Genomic DNA, 24,205 nt, shown 5'->3' on the forward strand with positions numbered 1-24,205 from the left:
TACTGTGTTCCTGAATGCAAATGAGTTATGGTGCTTCAATAAAGCTGGAGTATTGCAGGCCTTGAAAAAAGCACTTAGCCTCCCACAAATCTAGAAACTTAAATTCACTCTCTGTGTTAGTAAAAGCAAAGACAAGAGAGAAGGAAAATGTAACTTTAAAAGGGAAAACAATGTGAAAATCTGTCCTGCAGAAAGAGAGTTCCAATACCTGTGTGAATTGCCCAGTTTCTAAATAAGGGAGCATCTTTTTCAACATCCCACCCATGTCTTGCGGCATGCATCCAGGGAATCTGAAAAATCTTCTTCTCCTAGAAGGGAAAACAAACAGGAAATGCCAACACTGATTGACTTGAGGGATCTTCTGATGACTTTAAGTCACTTATTTAAAAGCACAGTTCCAGCATCTGCAAGTGTTTTGCTTCCTTCTAACCCTGTGCCACTGTCACTGAACTCAATAGGAAAATATCCACTGGCGTCACCAAAAACAGAATACAGCCCTAAGTATATGAAATACTCAGAAGCCCCTTCACGGACGATGAGCCCGGCAGCTTTCCAAGCTGACACATGGATAAAACATGCAGTGCTACACATTTCTAAACATTCAAATGAAGGCTAGTTTTGGCAGCATAGACACTTTTATGATTAGAAAAATTAGATATGAAACTAAACAACCATAGAAACAGAGCAAACTCAAGGGATTTAGAATTCAGCCAGTAAAATACTAGCATGGTGAAGGAAAGGGATCTCTCAAATTTATACCCCAAGCAAATGGGCATATGACTGTATTAACTGTAGACATCTCTCTAGTGGGCATAAGAAATACAAGACACCCATGTGAAGGGGTGGCATTGAGGATAGTTGAATGTATTTTAGTTTAGAAACTTCAGACCAAAAAGAAGTGCATTTAAAGCAATCCAAAGGAAGATGCTTTTTTCATTTTTTTTTAACATACAACATGTAGTTAAACCAGGGCATGCCGTATGTGGTGGAAGTATAAACTGATTCCCAAAGGGATCGGAAAAACTCATGGAAGATATTATACTGGTGACGATTAAAGATGATAGTTTGGGATGCAGCTCCAGCTCTGGGAGCCCAATGGCTTTCAGAGCTTGAACAACATGTTTCCTATACTCCTTCCACCAGCACTTAGCACACAGGATACTGGGCCAGGTGGATGCCGGGTCAGGTGTGCTTGTATGTCATACAACACAGGAACAAATTCCTACGTGCTGACCTACAGGGCTGCTTCAGAACTCTTCATGTTCACTTCTGCAAAGCCATACAAAAGGAGTTTGTTCCACAACACCTGTTTTTTCTCCCCTATTGGGGGGGAATACACTTTATCTGGCTTTACGTGCAGACATCTTGCACTATAAACACTGCCACTACAGGTTTAGATCCACTTCTCAGTCTCTGAAGAGAAAAGCACTTCCAGGGCAAAATGCACCCTCCTCCTGAGGTGGCCACCTCAGCTGCGCCAACTGAATTGCACCCTAAAAGGGCCTATTTCTCTCCATTGACTACAAACAACTCTAGACAGGCAGCTCTCATTTAAACGACTGCATTGTAGATGTCTGTGGTCGGATGAGATGAATCCTTTGTCCTTTCCCCTTCCTCCAACAACCACTTTTCTTCCTTGTCTGTCTGGTTAATATTTCACTAATGTCAAGGTTAGGTTTATTTCCCTTCCTTTCCATGTGATCTTTTCTTTTTTGAGCCTGTGTTTTGTATCGTGCTTCAACTCTTGTCTTCAATCCTTTCTCTCATTTACATTCACTTGTTCCGAATTGCATTCTTCCCTTCTCGCTTGGCTTCATCTTTTCTTTAATTTGGTGAAAGCACAGATTTAACACATTCCTCATTCCCCTTCAAGCCCTCATACTCTCATTCTTTCTCTTAATCTATTCCCATCACTTCTCTCATGTGCCTTTTGCCTCCTTACTCTTCCCCCTCTATATAGTTAAATCATCCTACAGAGATGCTGTCCTCTTTGCCAAGTAGAAATGATCTAAAGAAAGCCTCAACCTCACTATCTTGTGGTCCACAGCACTACTGTATGCATCAGAGCTAGAGTAAGCTTCCTTGCCTTTACTCTCCCATAAACTATAATGAGCACGGAAAAAAATTCATACTTCCATAGAAGACAATTTCTATCAACAAGAACTTTAAGAATTGACCAGATTAAAAAGTCTTCTCACGCTTAGTGATAGGGAGAGGTTTGAACAATGCTACACAATGCTATGGAGGTTATACTCCATACATTGGAGGTTATATTCCATATGATAATTTTAAGAGTTTTATAGGAAATAGCAGACTGAACAAGACTCCAGACATAGCATCCTGTCATCATCAACTGTATTCACTGCTTCAAAGGAAGGTGCCAGGACACTCTCAACAGCAGTCTAAGTGTTCATTACAGTGTTTCTGTTCATTACAGAAAGTTCTTCCCAATCCCAGATGCCTTGAAGCACATGGATTTATAGCAAGTTATAATACAAATAACAAAACTGTAGAATCCACATGTATTATAATTTTATAATGCATATATAATTTTATATACCTATATAGAAACTACAGATTTTCTCATCAACTATCAAATATCTAATCTTCTCTGAAATCCCGCAAGACTGCTGATTGCAGCAATACCATGTAGTTGTGTGTTCTGCTCTGGTTGACCTAGATGCTTTCTATTTAAATACTAATTTTTGATTTCACACATTATCAAATATTTATGTATATCCTTCTTCAGTCGATGCATCCTAATAATGACCTTAATAGGAAAAGGCTCATCAGTGCTTTCTGTTAGACTTGGAAAACCATATACTGTCTGGTACAGCACTCCATCACTGGACATCTGTCCAGGAGTCTTGTGTTTCCATTAAAAAATTAGCCTCACCTGAAGTCAAAAGCACAACCCACAAATCTTTTGCAGCGTAACAGGAATTGCTACCAAACTCCCACGGGGACATCCAAAGGGAAAAGGTGTCACATTCTTAGAAATAGGCAGGAAGAGGAAAATAGTATCGAACGTTTGCAACCCTAGCGTTGCAAAATGCTCCAAGCAGGTGAATGAGCATGAGATCACATACTAGCTAGAAAGTCATAGGACAGACACATTTTAAATAGCGGCATCCATCTGGAGGGTAATACTCCAAGCATCCATCAAAGCAGCAGGTTGCCTCTCGACTCCTGTTACAGCTACTCTGAATGTTTCCACTGTAATTTCCTTTTCCAGATCCATGAGGGACACTGACCTCTCATTATCCCCCTCCTCACACCACCTCTGCCCTCTACTGAACTACGTCATTTTCTTCGCACCTCCCAATTTTGTCTCTCTGGGAAGGTAAAGAAATTCCCTTCCTCCCTCATGCCATTCAGCAGGGTAACATTTTCACCAGGGAGGTACACAAGTATTTATTTTTTTAAGCCCTACAGAGAGTGGTCTGTTCTGGAGGAGAACAGAAAGCAGGAGGTATAATGGGATCAACTGACAGTAGGAGAAGGAATTAGGTAAGTCAGCTGTACCTGATTTGTCATTTTTAACCGAGAGCAGTTTAATTCCTTTCTCAGTCTGGAAAAATTCCCCAAGAAGAGACAGCCAATGACAAACCCAGAATGGTAATCGTTTCTTTAGTATTTAAATCTTATTTCCTTAAAAGCTGTGCACACACACTAGCACCATTCTCTTGCTTATCTGACCCACCTTCTTTTCCGTACTGTGAACTGTCCTTTGCCACATTCTGATTAAAATATACAAATCCCCAAATCCTACAGCCTCCAGAGTCACTTCTGTGGGTACGGAACGGGCTGTGATACACATGACACTATATCATTGATTCCATGCATGGCTTTTTTTATGGTCAGGATTTACAGTAAAAATAGAAATATTTTTGGTTTAATGATTCATTGTTGGAATGAATGTTTAAACATTTTTAAACAGAAATGCTCAGAAGTGCAATTAGCTTGTTGAGCACAATAAAGGCAACCCAGAATGATGCCAAATCAGAGAGTAGAAGGGGGGAATCAGAGTTTAATAAACCTCAAGGCAGGCCACTTAGACTGGTATCCTCTTTCTGGTAGGAGCCAGGGCTTTGTTTTAGAAAAAAAAAAAAAACCAACATTTCAAAATACTTTGTTTGTGAGACAAGCCTTGGTCAATATAGAATATGCTAACTAAGGACAAAATCTCCTACCGACTCTTGCATGCAAACAGTTTATGCCAGAAGCACAAGGCAGAAACCGCTGTAACAACACGATCAGAGGGCTACAAACTTTAAACAACATGACATGCCTTGCAAACTGCCTTTATGGGCTGGTGGGCTGAACTGGGAAGAATGAAGCCCTTAGCACAGTGGCAGTGTTTTCACACTGCAGAGCAAAGGAGGCAAGTACATTCCAGGGGTGTTCCAAAAAAAGGCTACGTGAATGTAATCTACAGATGACAAAATTATATTTAAGAGTAATATGCTCATATCTGAAATACTGTGCCCTACTAAGTGCAGAGAAATTATTTCAGGATTGGGCAGGAATGCCCAGCAAAGGACAGCAGAGGTGGACTGTCAGCGGGAGAGACCTGACACCGAAGTAAAGATACTCAAAGAGAAGAATCCGTAGGGACCTGAACATGGGACTCAAATTACAAAGACAACAGTAAAAACTACTCTCTTCCTCCTCTTCAGCTGTGACCCCATTATGCAAGAACAAGGACCTACTCAAATTCACAGGGCAGCTAACTGGGGAATGGATAAAGCAGTATTTATTTACCCAGCCATAGCATGTGAGAGTCACTGATGTAGGAAGTTCCTAAGAAACAAAATTCGTAGCTGAAATTTAAAGGACTCCTGGTAATTTTATAGTCACGAGCATTTCTAGCTTTGAAAGCTGAAATAAAAAGTAGTAATCTTAATTGCCATTCTTCAGCTCTAAAAATGAACACCTGAGCACCACAACTACAACTATAAGGAGGATACGAGACTAAGTGGGTTAGTGTCTTAACCAGAGTGGCAGCTCCTATGCTTCTGCACCCGATTTTGTGTATTTCCACCTATTTTGATAATTAGGTAGCCTCTGTACCCAAAACCACTTCATGCTTTTCAGTGTGCTGAATTACTCTCCCGCATACAGCAGAACACATGCAATATTTCCAGGTTTTATTACTATTCAAAGTCTCAAATACACTCCTTGGTTTTATTGAGCCAATTAAAAAGAATTCAAATTGGGCAGTGACATTTTGGAGCCCACACTTGGGCTCTCAAAGTGTCTAGAGCTCTCAGTAAGAGCTCAGGACCCGGAATATGAGGGTTGGGTCTGGCAGGGGAAAAGTTACCCCATTTTGTCCCAGGTTGACAAGTATCAGAGAAGTCACACAAGTCTGAAACAGATCGTTGCTTCAACCCAGAGTCTAACACAGAATATAGCTTTCCACCTCAGGAGACCATTTTGTTCACATCCCTCTGATGCTACTTGGTGAGCAATCTGTTCCCAGCTCAAAAAAACACCTAGCGGGAGTCTCCAGAAATGCTCACTCCAACAACAAAGAGTTGGAAAATGCTTTCAAAGGAGCCACAAATCCACCAGGCCAAAGCAGGGTGCCTCAGATCTGGCAGGTGAGGCTGGAGGAACAGGTTCAGCAGGAAGCATTCAGCTTTGCCCTTCCTCCCCATGTCACTCCTTTGAAAACCAGGAATGAGCTGATTTACCTATCCAAACCTCAGGCACTGCTATAAAGTCCCTCTTCAGCACACATACACACATGCGTGCATGCACCCCCCTTACCTTATTTAGCCATTTCAGCCCCGGTATCCTGTTAGAGTTGATTTGCTCTTCCAGCCAGGGGCGCATCCGCATCCTTTCGACAGGCATTGTCACCCCCACCGGGAAGGAGCTGCAGGGAACAAGGGACAAGGTTACTTGTTTTCCAGGCAGAACTCCCAGGCAGCTCCCCCATTTCTGCACAGTAACAGACTTACTAAAGCTTTGCAGGCATCGAACAACTATAAATATAATACTGACTTTGGATCTGTGCAGGAGCCTCCCCTAAGAGCAACTGAGATGATAAAGCCTTCTCAATGGTAGAAAACACTCTTCTGGTACACCTGGATTAGGAAAACCTTCACCTGAAGAAGACACATCATATTGGCAAAAGCTTGTCTGCTGATAGAGGCAGGATACCAGAGGCTGCAAAGAAAAACAATTACGCTCCTGAAGAGACCTCTTTTTGGCCCACATACCTGCATCCGTACACGACCTTTTTCTGCCAAGAAAAAAAATGTAACCAAAAAAACTCACATGCAGGAGGCATCACTGTACTAGCTAAAATGATGCACCTGCTAACGAGAGTGCTTTCGAATGTCTGCTTCTGTCCCATGAACTTGACTAAACTTATGAAAAACACATTTTCCATCATAGCAATTTATCAGACCACTTTGGTTCTGGCTGAGTAGTTTGACCCCCTCCCTCCAGCTTTCTCTGATCAAACCAGTCGCTGATTTTTTTAGCTGCTATTTTACATTTTGATACTGCTTGGCTAGGAAGTGAGTGCTTTACAGCCCCCTCAGCTGCACCACACCACGTTATACTATTCAGTTAAGACTCAAACTGACTTCTCTCTCTCTCTCTCTCATGTGACCCTGATGCCACTTCCCTGTTTAGGGCTGTAAATTATTGACATAAGAGTCCAAAGTCTTGAACCTGAGGCAGAAAATTTTAAAAACATTAACCTATCTCAGGCACTGCTCTGAAAGCCCCAACTGGCACTAGATGCAGATTAAAGCACCAAAGCACCGCAATAAACTCCTGTCAAGCAGGCTGCAACCCATCATTTCCATGTTCAAGTACTTGCATTTAGGCTGCCGCTTCTCCTCTCCCCCACTGCACCAGGCTCAGCTCCTTCCTCTCTCTTTTGTTCTTCACATCTGTGTTCTCTGCATCATTCTTAACTTCTCTGCTCCGCTATTCTTGTCACCTTTGATCTTAAAAAAAAAAAAAAAAAAAAAGAGAAAAAAATGAGTAGGCCACGTATTTGAAAGCACACAGCAATGACACAAGTGTAAATGGGTTTGTTCTTGCTTCCTATGGGAGTACAGGCATCAGACAGACTAACAATTAGGCAGTACCAAGCCCACACCCAGCACAAGAGGAAGAAAAATGTTCAAAGTTTCCTCTCATTGCTCTGAGGACATGTATTTCCTGAAACTAATAAGGAATTAAAACCTGAATGCAACAATAAGGCTCTTTGATGTGTTCAGAGAATTTACCAGCAGCCATGCTCACACTAATCTCTTAGCAAACATACTGGCATTTTATTTACTACTCTGTGGAGCTGCTCACTCGTGCTTCAGCTGCAGCCTTTTCCAGTAACTACAGATTTCTAAAATAGCTAAGAAAATGGTGGCAACTGCTCAGCTCCCTTTCAGGTTCATGTCAGACATGAAAAAACAGCCAATCCCAGAACCTGACAGTGGCCGAGCCCTTGTGCAAATCCCCTCTCTGTGCAAGAGGGAAGGTTTTTTCTGGGCGAGGGTGATGTGGGTGCAGTGTTCTCAGTGCCTGGGATGGTGGCAAGCAGCCAGCCGCTCCGCTGCAGCCCCCTCTGCTTGGTACCAATGATCCTCATCCAGGTTGCAGAGTGTGTACCTGAGATCTGTACCATCTTCCCCTACTACACTTTGGGTCAAAACTGAAAAATGCAAATGGCAATACACTAAAAACGTGAGCAAATTTTTATTCATCTGTCAAGGAAGAAGCAAGTAGATGCAACGATCATCTTAGATGCATTTCTTTGTAAGATATCTTTAAGTATGCATGCACTTTGAGGCAATTCCTGGAAACACTATGCATCATCTTCAGCATTCGATATATGAGCGCCCTCATTTAGCAGTGGGAGTCATATTATCTTCTGGGTGATGAGCCCCAAAGACAAACTTCAAGCCCATCTGAATGAACAAATTAGACATAAGGCAGGAAAGTCATCTTGAAGGCAGCAGCAACGAATCCCACTTGGGACAGGCAATGCGGAAGAAACAGAAGCTGTCTTTGTGCAAAAGCAATGCATTTCAGGAGATGAGAAAGCTGTCAACATCGCTACTACCAGGAAGCCGGTCTTGCCCAAAACAGCACGATTGAGCCAGTCGTCTCTTCCCTCCCATGTCCCCAGGGGCTTCCCCAGCTGCTCCCCCGCAGATGCTGTGGTGCTCATCTCATTTTCGGTACCCTGCAACTCCGCTGGGATTAGCACCTGCAGCTGTCAGCACACACCTTCACATCCAACACCCACACCAAGGCAAATTAATCCAAGGTAATCAGGAAAGAGGTTTGGCTTGTGAGAAGGGAGGAGTGGCTCCCAAGATCTGTTTATCTGAAAGTAAAACCAAACCCAGCTAAAAATAACCCGCAGTGGTGTCCAGGTGGATGGAACAGTGGGCATCTTCTGGGGGAATGTCTTTCACAGAGGGGCAAGCATAGCATGCTTCTGCTCATCAAAACACAGCCCGTGCTCCTCTAAGAGTATGTGCTGCTGAAAATAAAGCCTGATGTCTTCAGAAGACACCCCCAGACCTGTCTGCCCCAGGACAGCACTGACCACAACAGTGCTAAAATGTAGTGGGGTTTTGGCAGTTGCACATCAACTACGTCCTTGTGATGAAAATACCAAGTTAACTCTACCGAGTAATTGCCTGTGCAAAACGAAGGTGCCACATCTCCCCTCCAGAGCTGCCAAATGCATGATTTACTTGTACAGAAAGAAAGATCAACTTCTGCAGTGCCTTAAAAGCAGCCTCTGTCTGTCCCTACATGGGGTTAATGGGTGCACTTGGGAGTCTTATTCCATGGCTCCAGGTGGAGAACCTGAAGTCCATCCATCAGTGAATAGCGGGACAATCACCTTCTGCCATTAAGAGTCAGTCAAGTTTGTAGAGACATTTGGAATTATCCAAAATAGGCAGCAAAGGCGTGTAAAGTTTCAGGGGCCATCACCTAACATCAAGCCAGCTTCACCCTCCATCAGAATACATTAATTATGAAAAAAACCTACAAAGCCAGAAACTGAGGTGAGCCATACAAAACAGCGGGCATGCCAAGATCCTTCACTCCAGTCTCTCTCCAGTGTTTACCCAGTGGAAAGGAAAAAGCAGAAACAGTCGATCCTTTCAAGGAGAACGAAACATCAACATTTATAATCTGAAGCAGGCTGTAAAACCGGGAGCACCTATGCACCTATCTCCCATTCCCGGTCAATGTTAACATTGCACTTCCCCTGCATATTTACACGTAGAAGAAGCTACATGCAGTTGTCTGTATTTTTTGTATCAGGACAAGTGGAATTCTCCCAGTATTTTCAGAGCTGCCAAGGCATCCAGTTCCCACCAGCTTCATCCACTGGCCTAAGCAAACTTCTCCAGTAGCCTGGTTACCTTTGCCAGCCTGAACCTTCACACTCAGGTTAACCGGGAGAAAAATGGCTTAATGCCTGCCATGGGTGACTTGGCACCATCTTCCTCCACCTTGGAGAGAGCATGGATGGAGATGGCCAGGGGAGAGGAGTGGAGCCAGCTAGGGCTGCAGGGGGAAGGAGCAGCTCCAGCTCCATGAGCCACAAAGGAGCGCCTTGCACTCCATCACCCCCACCCTTCAGTCCCATCCCAATTTTGTTGCACACCAATGCTACTCCTTGCATGACAGCTTTGTGAACAAGACCAGGGAACTTAGCAGGCTTACAAGCATCACCTCTTTCTGTAAGGCCCGTTTTGTCTGTTTGAACCCGGACCACGGGTCTCATCCTGCTCAAAGACACACGTGACAGCGCAACCGAGAGGGAAGGGCACTCCGGCTTGGCAGTGGGAAGGAGCAGCTGGGGAGGACAAGGAGAAACCCCTTAAAGCAAAACCACTAATGAAGCTCCTGTGCTTTTAGAGCACAGTTTCAAACTTGGACGGTTCTGGCCTCCAGCATCTCTTTGGGGAGAGCACAGGAAAATGCTTAACGTTCCCAGAGACCCACACTGGAGTCAAACTTTCTGGCATTATGTTGAAAATAATTCGTTTGTTTTTTTCTTCTATCACGGTCCCATGGTAGAGGAAGGGAAAAATAATCGCCAAGAAACACAGTCAACTGCTAATGCAGGTGGGACGTCAGAAAGCATTTTTCTGCCCGACAAGAAAAAAGGAGCTCTTTTAGACATGGAAGTAGGGCTATCTGCTGGGAATCCATTTTATGAACACTTGTCATTCTTAACAAGACAGCCAATCTTCAAGAACCACAATTTTTAACCATACCTCCTACAAATGAATTAAGGCTAGTAGCTCTGTGAACAGCATTTCCCTTTTCTCACTCCATGTTTATCACCTACCTCCTTCTTAAACGGGCCATAGTCAGGGATGGTTGCCTTTTCAGTGGTAGGAGCTTGAATGTACCGACAGACATTAAGACATCAATAAAATTATTCCCAAACAAGTGCCAATGTACGAGACACTAACTTCAACTCAACAGCATTTGCCTTGGAGGGGGAGGCCACTTGGAACCTGCAAGGAGCCAATTCCCATGCAAGAAGCATGGCCCACCGATGCGCTGACGCCACAGTTTATGAAGGGCTTATTTTGACCTTCGAAGCTTTATTTATTGCACTACTCATGCTAGTCCTGCAGTCAGTTCAGCCTTTTTTTTGCAACTAGATACCGCAAAAACATGGTGGAGGCTACCCCCTGACAAGCTGTAAACTGTCCTAATCCTGCAGACGTGACCTGGAGAAAGAGTGCTGCGGAGGGCAGACAGCACAGGATCTGCTGAAGCCGGGGCCAGCATAACCCAGTTAGGAACACGGAGACTGGGAGGAAGCCAGTCAATAACACTGCTCCCGCTACTGCACGTTGCACTTGAAAATTAGCCTTCCACAAGGAAATCACACCAGCAGCCTGGGGTGAAGCATGCAAGCCAGCTTCCTAAGACAGGCACAGCTGAAAGAAGAGTAATAACAGTGTAAGAGAGGGAAGCATGGGTATAGCAACACTTTTAGTAGTCACACAAAGGGCATTGAGCAGATAACTGTCACCACAGCATCCTTAAGACGCAAAAACCATACTGAATTTCAGCTCTATACTTCTTTGCAAGATGCATTTTTCTAAGATTCTTTATGCAAGACTCTTCAACAGGGAACTCAGAGCACTCATTTATTTTTAAAGAGATTAGAAAAATATTAATTAATTTCAAGAGCTATTCATCTTTAAAGAGACATTAGAAAAGATGTAAGTGATGGTTGCAATCTATATATACATACAAATACTTACAAATACATACAAATATTTTCACTCCATAATGTTCAATAAAGAGCTTGTAGTCCTCCCTACTCTCTGCTAAAACATTCTAGTAAGTCTGACTTTTGTTTTTTCCCTGACAGAGATAACACTCCTGCCATACAGAAAGTGTAACCTTTGAGAACGAAGAGCTCTTCACTAGAATTACAGCAGCTGTAGACAGAAAGTGAAAGCAATGGCATGGCAGGCCTTAAATCTGAGTAGTAGTACTACATGTTCTCTTCCCTTCAGTTTCACTCCCTCTGACAGCATCTGGATAACTGAAAAGGCAGAGAGGTTATCCCAAAAACACAAGCTACTCCACACCTATGGGTATTTTTGAAAAAATATATTTCTGTGGAAGTAAAAAAAAAAAAAAAATCTGAAAAAGCAATTCTTCTTTCCCCATCACAAAGTACCCAGTTAAAAGAGTTGCCACTATATGGAAGTATTATTAAGGTAAGGTGGGATAAGATACTTGGAGATGCATTTGTGAAGTAGGCCACAGCCTTTCCCCAGAGGGAAAAAAGATATGAAAAAACATCTGTTCCCCAGAGGACATGTGCAGAATATTGCATGGTGGTATTTCTCTCTTCTCTGCAAATACAGAACTGACAATATATTTTTTAAAAAGTTATCTTCTTGTGCTTTGCTGATAAACTTTTAAAGTATTCCCTTTGTTTGCTAACGCTGCTTCAGTTCAGAAAAGCATCAATCACCCTGTGTGACCAAAAAGATATGCTGAAATGAGACCATATGCTAATTTTAGGATTCAGAGAACTGGATTCTGTATTTGTCCCTGTGCCAAGACTGTTCCAGGATACAAGGAAACATGATCTTATTTTAAGGAACAGTACTTGGAGCAAAATTCTGTCCCTTGGTCACAGCTCGGACTCTGCCTTCATATGGGGTTTTGCATATAAGACCACCTTTTTCAACTATTCCACTCTGGATGCCACTTTCAAAGGCAAGTATATGTTTAACCGTACGTACTCAGAGCACAGCCCTGCTTGGAAGTCAAACTCATCAGAGGGATAGAGACTCCTCCTGAGTAAGAAAACCCGTTAGCCTCACCTGCTCAGAAATACTTCAGAAATGTGAGACTGACACTGAAACATAGACAACTGAACTCCACTTTACTCAGCTGCTCCAATTTTGGACACCTGAAATCCCCCTGCCCACAGCCCGTGGGGAGACAGACCTCTGCCCAGTGCATTTCCCATCTGCCACCAGGACAAGGAGAATCTCACCATTGATGCTCCAGAAGCAAAATTAACATGCCTTCTTTCTGATAACCCCAAATTATGCAAACATCTGTATCTTTTTTGGAACCAACAGCCAAACATATAATTAAAGTAGGATTAGTAAACGAGGAAAAGTGGGCATTGCCGTTCTCAGAGGTGCAAGGTTTAAGGGTTCAAAATAAAATCCTCACAGTCTTGGCGCTGAAAACAGATATGAAGCAAGAAAACACATAAAACCCTGTAAGAGACTTTCTAGATTCATGGATAGTTAGACAGCAAAACCTGTCCTCTCCGGTCTTTTAATTGCATGTAATGGTGTCTTTTGTTCCCTAAGAATACTCTGTCAGTGATGCCCCGTTGAACAGGGAGGGATGGGGGAAACATCACCAAGCACCTCTTGCCTTGGGCTCCCTTAAAGCACACCCCATGGCCAGCTGCTCCACAGACGCTGTGCTGGCTAACACTTGATCCACCCTGTAGCAACGGCAGCATCTTTCCTGCCCTTTCCTAACACTGTGGTGGCAGCAGCAGAGACCCATGAGCATGCTATATCCTTCCTGTCCATCACCAAGAAAAATAATTCACCACTGGCAGGAAAGGTGGTATCTTATTTGCTCAGGTGCCTATAGGAAGGAGGGAACTCCATCAAGACAGGCTGGTAAGCCAAGAATTGGAGACCAGGTGGGTCCTGGGCAGACTGGTGTCAGGCACAGCCTGGCCATTAGGAAGAACCTGTACAGGCAACCAACAAGCAATACTTCACCTACTTCCCTAGGTTCCCAAACCAAACATGGTGGGGCTACAAGAGGACCATGGATGGTAAAGGGAAAGCTCTGTGGGGTGGGGAAGCACCTCGGAACCCAGGCTGCTGCGCGACGGATTCAAGCCAGCAACAGCTACCCAATTTCCCAAGCCCTTGCTTCGTAGGGGCCAGGCTGTGCCCACCTCAGGCTGTAGGGAGGTGCAAGGTAGATGGAGGAGGAGGGAGGCTTTCAGCATGCTCCCCTCTTGTGCTGCTGCACCCAGGAAAGATACACAAAGGTAGAAGGAAGAAAAGCCCTTGCATCCTCAAGGGACAGAGGGTGAAAAACACCAACCAACCCAACACTCCCTGCAAAAAAACGTAAAACCCAAACAAAACAAAGGCAGCAAATACCGCAAATGTGTATTGAAATCAGCATTACAGACTGCATGATAAACATGCCCAGGAAAACGTACAATGGGAACTCATACTGTATATAGAGTGTGTTTCATCAGCCCTATAGCATTTCTGTTCCACCCAAAGGGTGTTAACATGCCCTGGCTGGGATTCAGACATTACACATCAAAACAGACTCTTTCCTTTGGTTTCCATGCAAAGCTTATTCTCCCTCAGCAGCAAAGACATGAGTTGTTATTTTGTAGTGATCTTAAGAATCATTAAAGGGAGCCCTCGGATTTGCAGACTAGAATTGCACTGAAGAAAAGCCATCTTCTTTTAATACGACAGAACCGGAAGGCTGGGTTTTTGCTTCTGGACTTAGCTGTAATAAACAACGCTTCAACCTCTAAATACCTACAATAAAGTTTCCCTTGCACTGGCTCCTATGTTGAACATTATCACGACACTTGAAGAATACGATGTCTGTGGCTGAGCCCATTCACTTCTCTGGCATCGCAGTGAGTAACATCAGCTGGGAACTTGGCCCAGACTTCTAACAAATAGATTGTTAAAGATCATCTCTGCAGCACCCTTGCCAGGATGATCCTCTGCACACACATCAATGTCTCCAAGTCTGGTGACAATACAAAATTATTGCCTTACTTTAAAGCTGAAGGGAATATTTTGTTTCCTGGGGGTTTCCTTCATTTGTTTCCCAGGACTTGCCTGGAGTGAAGATGGAGATGCCAGATTCTGGTGATACCAGGATGACAATGGGTCTATGCAAGGGATAGTCAACAGCATGTGATTAGAGAGAACCATCCCTCTGCCACCTCCTCCAGGAGTCTCAAAAGCAGCCATAACTTTTACCTGATTTATTTTCTTCTTAAGCTTTGTGTTACGTCTGATGATTGAACAAGATTTGTGTTCAGTATCTGGGATGTCTAACTATTTTTCCCCCAAAAGCTGCCTAGAAGAGACATGGTGACTTTTCAGTAGTAGAGCTGTCCTTCATTCAAACAAGTTTGGGAAGGGCTTGTTTACAACAAGAAAATTGCTGGCGTGGTTGTCAGGAAATAATTAATTCCTTGCATTGGGGAGCAGTTATCCCCCAATAAATCAATTTTATTCTGGAATTAAGCGCTCACACATGAATCCACTCCCGAATACCCACACGTAATAGCTGCTGCCACTTAGCTGTGTCAGTCAGTATCCACGGAAGCCAAACCCTGTGTGTTCTTGAAAGCTGCCAGGAAAACTCAGCATTTGACACCTGATTCATAAAGAATTTTCCAGCCTGGTGAAAACTAGAAGGCTATTAAGGCTCAAACAATTATCAAGAATCAGTTCTTTTATCATACTGATGCAACTCAACAGCATTTTTTTAAGTCTCTCCGTGGCTGTGTTAGACCATGCACTCTCACGTGCTCTGTGACTAGGTTTACAGGAGACACCCCTTAAACTTTTAACAAGCACAACATGTTTCCTACATGTGACCCTCTGAAAGCAGTGGAAAATCACACATGCAAGTATCTGCAAGATCAAGATCTTAAATTGTAAAAATACTTTTTAAAGCCTGGGCAGACCTCATCTCCATGTCCTGTCTAGCATTCTTCTGCCTAAGTACAGGGTCAGTGCTTTATAGGGTGCTATATATAAGAAAAGCAGCCATCGTAAAACACAAGTCCTTAATCTCAATGTTCCCACACTGGTGGCTTATGAGGCTCAGGCAGTATTGCAGAGAAGACAATGGCATTTTAGATGCACTCAGAGAAGCAGAAAAATTATTCCAGATAACTAACACTGAGCAATGTGTTCAAGGAAGAGTTTTCACATTCACTGGCCATGACCTGCACCTGATGTAATCCACCTTGCTCGGATTGGGCTTGTTTCTCACAGCCACCTTTGTTTGTATAACATACTGTTCTGCAACACACAGCAAAAACTATTTGCACGCTACACTAAAGTGTGATTTAATATTTGCTTAAAGCTTTCATTTTATTGTCTGGGCAAGGGCAGTTTCTACCACTGAAGTTAATAGCTAACCCACACCTACACTTTTGTTACCTGAACTTCTAATTGCTAGTGCAGCACCCTGAACCAACAGCAAAAGACATAAACTCCTTCTGCTTAACCTCACAGCGAGCACCAAAACCAGCCCTTGAGAAAGCAGGTTCTCCTTTACTTCCAAGAGAAGGTATTAAAGAAAAGTATATGCTGGTTTGGATTTGTAAAAAACACTCTCTTGCTTACTTAGATGCTTTCTTTACAGACAGACCACAGCAGGCACAGACTTGGGGGCTGGGATCCTCTGAATCATCCACACTGCGAGCTGGAAACATGTCTGTCACATGCACTTATTTACGGTTACAAAAATAGCACCATGAAAGAAGCAGATGTGTTGAGCACAAAAACTAAATTGAATTAGTTATTACAGAGATATTGCTTGACATTGGAGAATTTAAGAGAGAAATGTCTTTCTTCCGTACATACGCTTGAAAGGTTTACACTTAAAGAGTGCTAAGTATTAAATGCTTAATACTGACGCTTGTTGATACGGTATGATGTAATTCTCCTTCTTATAAAAATGCTACTTTTTCCACTGCCACAGGACATAAGGAACTTAACTCATTTTCACTTTGAGATATGAATAGTTAATAGGATCGGTTACAAAATGTGCTCTTAATTTCAAGTTTTTGTGTTGACCACAGACCAACAGCAATGAGACAGCCTCAATTTCTGATCTGCAGCAGCTATTTCTATCTTGGAAGTTTCCTAAAATACTACTGAGCTAGAGTGAGAGCACTGAACTCATCTTCATTTCTCATCTAAGCTGGATAAATATTATTAAACTAAACAAAGCTAGTCTTCATCAGCACCTCTCATCAGTCTCAAATCTCCAGAACAGTTTTGGCATCCAAAGAATTCAGTTTTTGTATGTTCGAATGCAACATGTGCAAATGTGTGAGAATTAGACCTCTGAAATTAAAGTCTTTCATTTCACCCTCGTATAGCTTCAGCAGAGCAGCGATTGTCTCTTCAACACCCAACCAATATAGCCCAGAAGCACACGTCTCTACATATAAGGATATTCATTTGAGATTCCACAGCCACTCATTTGGCCATCTTTTGCCTAATTCACCAGCTAGTTCTCAAAGTCAAAAAGGACCTTCTAGCTGTTGACAGATCTGTGGAAATGGAGTGAAACCATTCACAGTCACTTCATGTCATCAGTAAAGCTGATATCAGGTAACATCTTTTGGTTAGTGCTGATCTGATCTGTATCTAAGTGGACAATCCCAAAGGTGGGAAGCAAAAAAAAGCCCACCACCTGTTTTATACTGGATCCTATTAACAACTCAGATCTCAACACAAGTAAAATTCAAGCACACCCACCAGCTGAATGACTCCCTTTCATCATACTGGATGTCATCACCTCCACTGCACTTTCTGTATGTGTTTGCCACAGCATTTCAAAATGTTACTTCCGTGACTGAAGAAGATGCCGCTTCCTGTACTGCGGGGCCATTGCCCAGAACACTGGGTGGGAAAAGTGGTACCTGGATAAACCAGGGCGAGCAACTCCTACTCCCTACTGTGTAGTCTGCTAACGGAGTGCTGTCATACATAAGCCACACTTACCGACAGATGAAATAAGTAATAAAATGGAAATAATTTTTCAAGTTCAGCTCTCACGCTTCTTTGCTCTGTGTTTATTCTTTCATTTTTGCCAACTGGGAAATGAAAACCAATGGAGTCAGTTTCACTTTTGTTTATATTTGGTTTCAATTTTATCCTCAAGTTTTGCTTTCATCTTTTTCATGTAACACTGTTGGGATTTCAGATCCTGCAGGAAAGCTTTCAGTAATTTAAAAACAGTCTCCTACACCACCTTTTTTCCCACTGTGTAATTATTTTTATTTTAGATAAACTTTTTAAGATGCTGTCACAATTCTGGAATGTGTTTGGGGGTGGGGGGTGTTTGGTTTTGATTGTACAAATTTATATGCCACATCCAATTAAATTCAGTAGTTCAGTATTTTCCACTGGATTCATCTCTCAGTTGCATATAAAGTACATTTACACAACTCAACAAAACACCTGAAACAAGCAGCTAGTGCACCAAATGCACAAAAGCCCACATCATGCACCAAATTCATGTTATATATATGCATGAAATGCACACAAAGACCTAAACTTGCTGCTACCTTAATGTTTTAAAGAATTAAGGCATTATCTTGCTTAGATAAAGCTGTAAGAGGTTTGCCTGTAATGCTGTCAAGCAATGCCCAATATCAGTAGGAATATTACAGTACAGACTTCGTGTTCTGTGCACTCATCAAGCCCTTCAAGTTACATACATCCCTCCATACACATCAAAAAGCAGAACTTAACCACATTTCAGACTTTTTAAAACAAAACCTGTAAACAATCCTTCCTCCTTTTGCGCTATATCAACGTTAAGCATGTAAGTCTTTAAAAAGTACTTAAAATAATTTTACATCAAAAGGGAAATGGTTAGACAACATCCACTGTCACATGCAGTTCAAACAAAAGGACAAATTTCAATACTTTTGCTTTTGCTGCACCTTAACTCCGCCTAACACCAGATATGCTGGGAGCTACAAACCAAGCCTGTAAAGGTTAACTGAGAAACTATCAAACCATAACCTGCTCTACTCTTTTAAGGGCCAAGAATATGGACATTATTACTTTCAAGCTCATCTTGAAAGCTAGCAACCTACATAGCAACAATTGAATGTTAAAATAATTTAAAGTTAGAATTTAGTTCTGCACCTTGGGTGAAACAACATGCCATGTGCAGGCAGATTTGCTCCTGGATGCCTCTGTCCAAGCTGCAACAAGATAAAACAACTGCCTTGTACTAAAGATTGCTGTACATTTGTTGCAATCTGCCCCCAGGCAAACAAAGGGGTCAGAAGATTTCCAACATACACAAAGTTAGGCTTGCCAGTATATTACACATTAAGAAACGAAACATTACTTTACTGCTTACCATTTCTTTCTCTTCTTCTAGTTCATTCAAAAAACCCAGTAATTTTTCATCCGCTTCTAAGAAATTGAAAACATACCCAGCATTTACTGGAAGAGCAAGTTTTAAAACTGTTTTACAGTCTATCAATAAGAAATGTGTGCTGTACAACAGATCATTTATGCTATATACAAAACATCTAATTTTATATTTTTATATATATGTAGATATGTATGTGCACATATATATATATATATATAAATGCAGACATTAAACTCTAAACTGTTAACATGCATTCCTTTCCACTAACTGTTAATAACTGTTAATTGTTGATTCCAATTTTTCTTACTGGTTATTTTAATCCTTTTTAATCTTAATACAAGAGTTCACACATAGTCAATACAAGGAAGAACCTTCATACAGTTCCAGCAAAACTTCTGAAAAAAACAAGGGGAAATTATTTAATTACACTGAATGATTTTTTCCATAATGTTATTCATACATGAGGAATATGCAACTTGATAAATCTGTTCCTCTCATTCACTGTACCCAGAATCATTTTGGCTTGCTTATTTGTTGTTTTGCTTTTGCACTTGTGATCTCAAAGGACAAACCAGAAAATGTTTTACACTAATCACAGTTTATAGCACCATAAGCTATTATAAAACTTCTGTAAACACTACCTTATGGTTTATGCCCTCAATATCACAATCATTGTAGGCCTCTGAAGAATCAAGTTTCAAAAGGGCAATCTTTAGAAACGAGTCATGGAGATAAGAAAGAGTAACACGTGATTAGTTATACTTCTTTACAAACGGACCATGACTTTCAATATAAGATCCACAAAATGTAAGCTGAGGTTCTAATCCTGCAAACATCAGAGGAATTTTGCTGGGGTACCACTCCTACGCTATGTTAAATGCATACAGGATGCAGTTAACCTGACTGTAACTTGTGTCAGGTTAACAAGTCCAGGGGTAACAAGCACAGATTAAACAGGATCATCACAGAAACATTTTTTTGCTGGAAGTTTCCTAAGATCTTATGCCACAAGATTCACATAACAAAGGGCAATACACGGTCTTGCTTCTCTATGTTATCTGCAAATGGACTGTAGCTTATGGTTCTCAGTAGAGGTTTCTATTTGCAGTTTTCAGCAATAATTCCTGATCAGCATCTGCAGTAATTCTTTGTGGGCAGTCAGTGCCCAAAATTTGATATTGAACTGTTCTGACTGCTAAGTTGCACAGCAAGTTTCTCTCCCACAGACCGCTTAATCACTCGTGAACCCATGTAAACTCCTGACATACACACAGTGGCCATGAGCACCACAACTTATGTATTGCAGGACAAACACCTCCTGTTTTGAAGCTGCCTCCCAGTTGTTTTATTTGGGCCATGTTTATCTTATCTGTACTATTACCTATTCACTTTCTTCATGACACTAATGATTTTAAAGAACATCCCCACATCCTCTTCAGTCACTTCTTTTTCAAGCTACTTACTCGTTCACAGAAGCTCTTTCATACCCTTGATCATCTTTGATGCCCTTCTCTGTAGCTGATCAACTTTCACTACCTCCTTTTTGAGATGGGGGAACAAAAATTGTTAACACTATTCAGGAAAGGGGAGCAACATGGATTTATAGTGGCATGATGGTGTTTTCTATTTCTTTTTTTGCTCCTTCCTAATAATTCCTAAGCTTCCCCCTCCTTTCTTAGCCACTTCTGGGCACAGAGCTTGTTTTTTCATAGGATTATCTGTGTTGTATGATCTTTTCCTGAGTAAAAAGTCAGTTCAGACTTCATCCTTGTGTACAGAAAGTTAAGGTTGCATTCCCTTCCATGTGCATTACACTTACATTGGCCTGTACCGAATTTCATTTGCAAACTTAGATCTGGACTTTCAAAATGAGTTCCTTCTGCAGTCTTTGCAGTTCAGTCTTCGGGATCTTTATGCTCCAAATGAGTTAATACAACCAGTAAACTTGTCATATCACCACTTATGCCTTCCTCCACCCATTGAATGGCATAGTCCCCAGGCAGACTCTGGGAGGGCAACAACCAGCAATGTCCTTTCATTGAGCAAACTGACCATGACCATACGACCTGGAGCAATCCAATCCCACTTTGAAACTGGCCCTGCTTTAAGGACTGTATCAACCAGACCTCAACAACAGCTCAGCAATGCCTACAGAGAACTCCAGAAGACTCGCAACGCACAACTCCTCAACAGAAGTCAGGCCTAGTCTTTGTCACCGTATCACATTTATACCTGTGTTCACTAATCCCATTCACTAATACCTGGCAAACAAACAAGCAAACAAAAATGACCACGCTGGAGTTCTCAGTCTCCCCAGAAACCCTGAAAAACTGACGGCTCATTTGTCACCTTCTTTCTATTCCTGAAGCACCAAGGCAGGCCTACAGAACAAGTTACACACTACAGGCAATGTATCAGAAATTTTGTATTTTAATTTCCTTCAAAACTCTTCAACAGATATCACCTCCTGCCACCTACTTCATCCTTCTCAATGGTTTGATCCGATACCCTCTCTTAAAGACACTTCAATTTGGGAGAAATCCTCCAACATGCTCACTCCTTAAAAAAAGAAAAAGTCTCCTGCAAGGGAATCTCCTTAAACTCTTCCTCAGTGAAGCAAGGCTCAAAGAATTTGTTTCACTCTTTTGCTATGACTTTATCTTCCTTGGGCACTCCTTCTATGCATGGATCACTTATCAGCAGGCTTCCTGCTTTTGATGCATTTCAAAGAGGATTTACTAACTACTTTCATGCCTTTAGCAACTTGTTCCATGACTCTTTTTGCCCTACCTTATTGTGTTTAACACAGATTTTCTATTCTTTTCCACTTTTCCCATTTGGAGGCAAAGATTTAACTTTTGAAACATGTCTTTTTACTTCTACTGAGCTCCTTTACTTTACTTGTCAGCCTGCTCAGCTTTTTTGGTATTTCTGACAGATGCCATGCAATTGCTCTAAGCCTTTACTATAGTGTCTTTGAAGAATTACATGCCACTTGCAAGTATTTTACACTTTTGGCTGCCTCTCACCATTTCATTAATTTTTTTCCATGCTTTATGAAGATTTACTTTGGAAAATTAAACACTGCTGCAACAACCCTTGGCTTTACTGCTCCTGAAGCACCACTCTGAGTCTAAGTACATTATGATCACTGTCACGCCATAGATGGCTGGCATTTTCTTAATTCTTAATTCTTGCTGGCCAGGACCTTGTCCAGAGTTGCTACCCACAGAGTACCCTTCCAAGCTAAACCTAGGAAGCAGGGGTTTTTGGCATCTATAAAGTTAGTACCTGGGCAAATTTCAAGTTGAAGCATGACATAATCTACGTGGGAGCAACTGAAGCCTCCCATTACCATCGTATTTCCTACTTTTGCAGCTTCTCTACTCTCCCTTAATATCTGACAGTCATTGTCAACATCTTGGTTGGGCAGACAAGTCATATAGCCCTAATCTCTACTGTTCCTATACAGGCCTAGAACAACAATTCATGAGATCCTGTGCTACCTCCCAAAACAGTTATTTCCTCTTTAACAAAAAGTATCCCACTTCATCCTACCACCATATGCAAGTCACTCTGTCCTCTCTATGCCATCTGTAGTTTGTCTCTACAGCATCTGAGTTTCCACAAAGTTTCTGATACTCCAAGTATTATACAATGGAGATGTTTTAATACCAGTTTGACTACCATGGGGACGATGCTCCTCTTCAAGAGAGAATGTGTCATGGCAAACTTTACGTTCTTCACCTATCAGCTTTTCTCCACTGTTTGTTTTTTAAGCTTATATTAATATGTACATAGTATATATAAATAATTATATGTTTTAATTTAAGGCATAGATAGCCTGGCTGCAAATCTATTCACATAAAGCCCATTCTTCTAATGTAGGATCTTTCTATTATAAAAATATTTCTATTTCCTCTTGAATCTTAGCTCCTTTTTTTCTGCATCATTTTCTCAACTGTGCAGGAAGACTCTGCCTTTCTCTAACTGCACCTGGTCCCACATATCAAAGACCACAATGCAATGGAGATTGGGGTCTTTAACCCCCACTTCCTAACAGCCTGTATGTTACTTCTCATACCTCTTAGCTACGCCGTTCCATCTAACATGGCCTGTGATGAACAGCTCTTCTCAAGAGACTGACCTGACATCTTCTGAAACCTGTCACTTTTGCAGTCAGCAAGTAACCAGGTGGCACTGCAAAGATACATGTAAAAGATAATGGCTGACCACTCTAACTACCTCTGCCAACCCTCCAGCCTCGGAGGGTTAACACCGGGGTCAGCAGAATGACACCTCTCCGTGCCTGTACCTAGCTGAAGAACTGCAGTGTGGTACATGGCCACAATAAAGTGATATTGTGTCAAAGGAGTCGGCGCTCTCAGACCTTCCACCACCATTTACCAGTGAAAAGGAACTGCTGCACACAAGGGGCACATGAAGTAATTCCCCTGTGGGACGTTACCAACAGGGGCCAGAGAAGGACACTGATGTCTCTGAAGGGGCTGGTGGCATGGAAAGATTGCGATTCAGACGGAAACCATCTGCCTCACAGATCAATTCTGCTACTTGTATAATTATGTCACTGTTTCCATATTAGGGTGAATTGAAATGTTGCTGCTCCACTCAACTCTCTTTTTATGGTACTAATGCAGGCATTCTGCAAAGGTTATTATATGCAAATCCATTAAGACTTAAATACTGTAAACTTAAACATGCTGTATTTCATCTCCAGAAACTGAGGTTGTAGTTTACAACTGCTCCTACATTCAAGAGACTGCTGTCTGCAAGATCTCAGCACAGTAAGCTGGCCTATAAATTATACCCATACAGTCACCAGGAGCAAAGTTCTGCACTCCAAAATTCCTTTATCTGAGCTCTGCGTCTAAATAAAAGAGCCTCAAAACACTCTACTGTTTAGGTGCTGACACTAATCAAAATGGGAATTAAAGACCCGAACACCTCTGGGAACCTGGGCTGAGGGATCCAGTTCTTCAAACACTTGCAACTTTGACCCCAGACGTTGCGAGAGACGCTTGGAATTTGACCCTCTGCGCTACACACAAACAAAACCCCTGTTCATAAACTTCCTCTGGAGAAAGACGTCCAGGGTTTGGCTCTCCGCTTGCCGGCGCGGAGCAGGACAGCGCTCTGCAAACCGCCACGCAATGAGCCGCGCCGCGGCATTGCTGCCTGCACCCACGAGAAAAGAGGCTATTCCAGCAAAAACCAGAACGGTTCAAGGCTGTTCAGTGTTCAAACGACGCACTCGCTAACGCTGGGTTCACCGAGACCATGCGGGGGGCGGGGAACCAGAAATGCTTGCTTTCTAGAGGTGTGTTTACTTTAAGATCCAGAGGCGGAAAGGCCTGCTGCACAGCAGCGAGGAAACACCACCGCCCATCAGCGGCCAGCCCTGTGCAGCACTTCACAGGACTTCCTCCTTCCGCTGGTCCCACAGAGCCCACCCGTGGCGGCCTAACTGCCCCTCAGG

The 24,205-nt window shown here is 42.3% G+C and overlaps 1 protein-coding gene across 4 annotated transcripts in view; it reads right to left on the minus strand.

Moving 5' to 3' along the window:
- Nucleotides 1-24,205, minus strand: part of IRF2 (interferon regulatory factor 2) — a 42,365-nt gene that overhangs the window by 17,153 nt on the left and 1,007 nt on the right. For 3 of the 4 annotated variants that reach the window (XM_010569995.1, XM_010569997.1, XM_010569998.1), the window contains exons 2-4: nt 6,842-6,971; nt 5,776-5,884; nt 209-308 (exon numbers count right to left, since the gene is read on the minus strand). In XM_010569995.1, the coding sequence (XP_010568297.1) occupies nt 209-308; nt 5,776-5,862 (187 nt within the window). In that variant the 5' untranslated portion in view covers nt 5,863-5,884; nt 6,842-6,971. Of the gene's footprint in view, nt 1-208; nt 309-5,775; nt 5,885-6,841; nt 6,972-18,470; nt 18,523-24,205 lie in introns of those variants that run through there. The other variant, XM_010569996.1, reaches the window with a different exon arrangement.

Source organism: Haliaeetus leucocephalus, unplaced genomic scaffold, assembly GCF_000737465.1.
Source record: "Haliaeetus leucocephalus isolate CR32 unplaced genomic scaffold, Haliaeetus_leucocephalus-4.0 Scaffold284, whole genome shotgun sequence".
NCBI classification, from domain to species: domain Eukaryota; kingdom Metazoa; phylum Chordata; class Aves; order Accipitriformes; family Accipitridae; genus Haliaeetus; species Haliaeetus leucocephalus.